Genomic DNA, 3492 nt, shown 5'->3' on the forward strand with positions numbered 1-3492 from the left:
TAAATACACACATATATATACACACGTATACACACACAGATATATTTACATATATATGTATACAGATATACTTATATATATACACACAAATACACCCGCAGCAGCGCCCTTTGCCAGCACCGACGTGGAGCCATGCGGTGTCTGTACGTCTGCGCCTCAAGGCTGCCGACTAACACGTGCAAAGATACTCCCCCTTCCTCCCCCACCCCCCGACGAAAAGGCACTCTCCCGCCACACAAACAAAGCCAACTATCATCGCTCTCAAGGGGGGTGACATGCCCTTCGCCTTTGCCCACGCCACTGCCGCCGCTGCTGCTGCCGCGCATGTCGTATAAGTCTGGAAGCGGAATTCAGCGAATTGCGGCTGCAAAGACACCCACCCCTCCTCCCGCCTCAAATCTGGTCCATGCATGCACATGAAACAGGCAGCTGAGATGTAATACACTCAGCACACTCCTGCGTTTCGAGCAAAGGAACAGGCTCTGCAACTATGCGACAAGTAGCCGCGGCAGCGGAGGTGCTGCTGCTCGAGAAGTTCGAACAACATCTCTTCAAACCACTGCCTCTTCACCTCCTTTTTCCCTCTCTCCCCAGATGTATCGCTGACAAGAGGCTACGACGTGTACCCCGCTGCTGCCGTAAAGGCACAGAGCGACGTCGACACGCAGGTGGGTTTGACAACGGTACCTCTCACGACAGGCGACCATCATGCGCATGCATGCATGCAGGCAGACAGACAGACAGCGAGAAGCAGCTGAGAGGAGCGCGTGCAAACATGCCAGTCATAGAAGAACATCTCGAGCCGCAGAATTAAAACGCAGAGAGAAAGAGAGAGAGAGATAGACTCCCTCTCTCTGTCTCTCTCTCTGTCTCTCTCTCTCTCTCTCTCTCTCTCTCTCTCTCTCTCTCTCTCTCTCTCTCTCTCGCCAACAAGACGCACCACACACCGCCACCCTCCACTGGCTTGCACTTGTAAGGAAAGCGCGTTTTTTCTGAGAAAAGAACTTTTTCTTTTTCTTTTTCTTTTTCAAAAGGCCTCCCCCGCTGGCTCTACCTGCGCGTCGCCTTCAGGGGGCCCTTTCGACGTACCGTCGCAATCGTCAAGTCATACTTCGCACTGTAAGCACGAATATTCTGCGCATGCACTGGATTCGAAAATGATAAAAGACTCCACAGCACCTTTTGCGGCTGCGCTGCCAACAGCCGAGCCAACAGAGTGACGCAGCAACTGTCTCCCAAGCCGCCGTGCAGCAATCGCGATGTCAGAAAGCCTATTGCTGACGCCCTGCAGCAACAGACACACGGAGGCAGATGCATGCATCAGCAGCCTGCCTCGACGCATGCAAGAGTTCCAATCAAAGAGCAGCAGCAGCAGCAGCAGCAGCAGCAGCAGCAGCAAGCAAGACACAGACACACACAGAGAGCTGCAGCGGCAGCAAGACGCAAACAGCTGCAGTGGCAGCAAGCTAGACACAGACACACACAGAGAGCTGCAGCGGCAGCAAGACGCAAACAGCTGCAGCGGCAGCAAGCTAGACACAGACACACACAGAGAGCTGCAGCGGCAGCAAGACGCAAACAGCTGCAGTGGCAGCAAGCAAGACACAGACACACACAGAGAGCTGCAGCGGCAGCAAGACATGCATGCACACACACACACACATGCACACACACACATACACACAGCTGCAGCAACATACCATCGGGATACGGGAACTTTGTGTAATTCGTCTGCAAATATAGTTTGCAGCAACTCTGAGAAGCGCTGCACGACGCAAATTCACACACAGCAGCACAGGAACCACTGCTGCTGCTTCTGCTGCTGCTTCTGCTGCTGCTGCTGGTGCGCTGCAGTCGCCTCAGCTACATCCCTCCGCGAAGCAGCTGGGGAAGCAGCCTTGCTGGTGGTTTTCTTCGGCTGCAGCTTACTGTTGCCGTCGCAACAGATATTTGCAGACGTGGTCCTACAAACGTGTTGGGAGTGGTGTATGAGAAGGCTAAGGCAAGCAGACAGTGAAGGCTTGCGTGTTGTCGGAGGAGTTGCTGCTGATGATGTCGCCGCTTCTGCTGCTGCTGCCCGTGCCACTGCAGGTGCTGTCTCTCCAGCTTCCAGCTTGGAAAATGCTGCTGCTGCTGCTGCTGCTGTTGCTGCACGTGCAAGCAGATCTCCTGCTGCTGCTGCAGCACCTTGAGGTGTAGCCGCACGGACTGGCAGACGAGAAAAGAGAGTGTTAGCTCTGAGACAGCAGCAGCCACACAAGCAGCACGTGGGGAAGACGCCTGTGCGGGCTTCGCTTCGAACGGCAACTGCATGCGGTGAAGCAGCGGCTGGATCGCTACGTAAGGGCAAACCTCCGACCATGCGCACGAAGAAGCACAAGGCACAAAAGCCACAGTATCAGAAAGAGGAGAGGCAGCAGTAGGAGCACTCGAATCCGCAGTACAAGCAGCTGCAAAACGAAAAGCCTTAGTACCGGTCGAAGGCCGTTCGTGCAAGCTCACCTTCCTTGTCTTTAGCCGTAGGCTGGCAGCTTCCCTCTTGCAGCAGCTGCTGCTGCTGCGAGGAATGCTGCTTGCCTGTCTTGCGCCTTCCAGATAAGGCTGCAGGCAGCGAGGGAGGATAAGCGAAGAAGGCATCTCCACCGAAGCTGCTGCTGCTGCTGCTGCTGCTGCTGCTGTGCTGTGGCAGCAGCAGCTGAGCATCTCGCTGCCTAGCCTCTTCGATCAAGGAGTCGATGAAGGATGCAAAGCAGAAGTAAAAGTCTTGCGTCACGTGGTGGTCATCCTGCATGAGGAAAGGCTGCTGTTGCTGTCGAGCCTGCAGCATCTCCTGCTGTTTCTCGAGCTGCAAAGTGGCAAGCAGGCGCACGCCATCCAAGGTGAGACAAGGAGCAGACACGCAGAAAGACTGCTCCACACATTTACATTGCGTGTGTGTGTGTGTGTGTGTGTCACTTTGGAGGCATCCTCGTTCTGCAGTTTTTGATGCTCTCTCTGCTGCAGCTGACCTCATCGAATTCTTGCAGAAGCTGGTGGGGTGGCAACAGCAGACGCTGCGCACTCAGATGGAGGGATGCCAATCGCGCAGCAAGAGAACGCTCAGAGAGGCTGGCTAGCAAAGATAAGCACTTCCTGTCTTTCCCCTGCAAAGCGAAAAACTGCACAGCTCCTTCTACGATTAAGTGCGCTGTTTATGTTTCCAGAGGGAGGTTCTGAATAGAGGGAGAGAGGGAGACAGAGAGAGAGAGAGAGAGAGAGAGAGAGAGAGAGAGAGAGAGAGAGAGAGAGAGAGAGAGAGAGAGAGAGAGAGAGAGAGAGAGACAGAGAGGGGGGGTGCGGGGAGGGAGGGGTGTGTGTGGGTGGGGTGAGGGGGCGTGAGAGAGAGGTAGAGAGGGAGAGTGGAAGAGAGAGATGGAGAGAGAACAGGGGCAAGCAGAAGACAAGGAGAGCGGGGGGGGGCGGGGGGGGGGGGACAGAAAAGAGGAGGGAGGG

At 55.2% G+C, this 3492-nt stretch overlaps 1 protein-coding gene across 1 annotated transcript; it reads right to left on the reverse strand.

The window, feature by feature from the left end:
• Positions 1-1929: 1929 nt before the first annotated feature.
• LOC113146655 (forkhead box protein P2-like) lies at positions 1930-2791 on the reverse strand (the record flags this gene model as incomplete). The annotated part of the gene is made up of 2 exons (XM_026334671.1): positions 2503-2791; positions 1930-2237 (listed from the first exon to the last, which is right to left on the reverse strand). Coding segments are annotated over exons 1-2 (597 nt in total), but the record flags the coding sequence as incomplete, so codon positions are not given.
• Positions 2792-3492: the final 701 nt, after the last annotated feature.

This window comes from Cyclospora cayetanensis, unplaced genomic scaffold (genome assembly GCF_002999335.1).
Source record: "Cyclospora cayetanensis isolate NF1_C8 unplaced genomic scaffold, CcayRef3 CcayRef3_contig_474, whole genome shotgun sequence".
NCBI classification, from domain to species: Eukaryota; Apicomplexa; class Conoidasida; order Eucoccidiorida; family Eimeriidae; genus Cyclospora; species Cyclospora cayetanensis.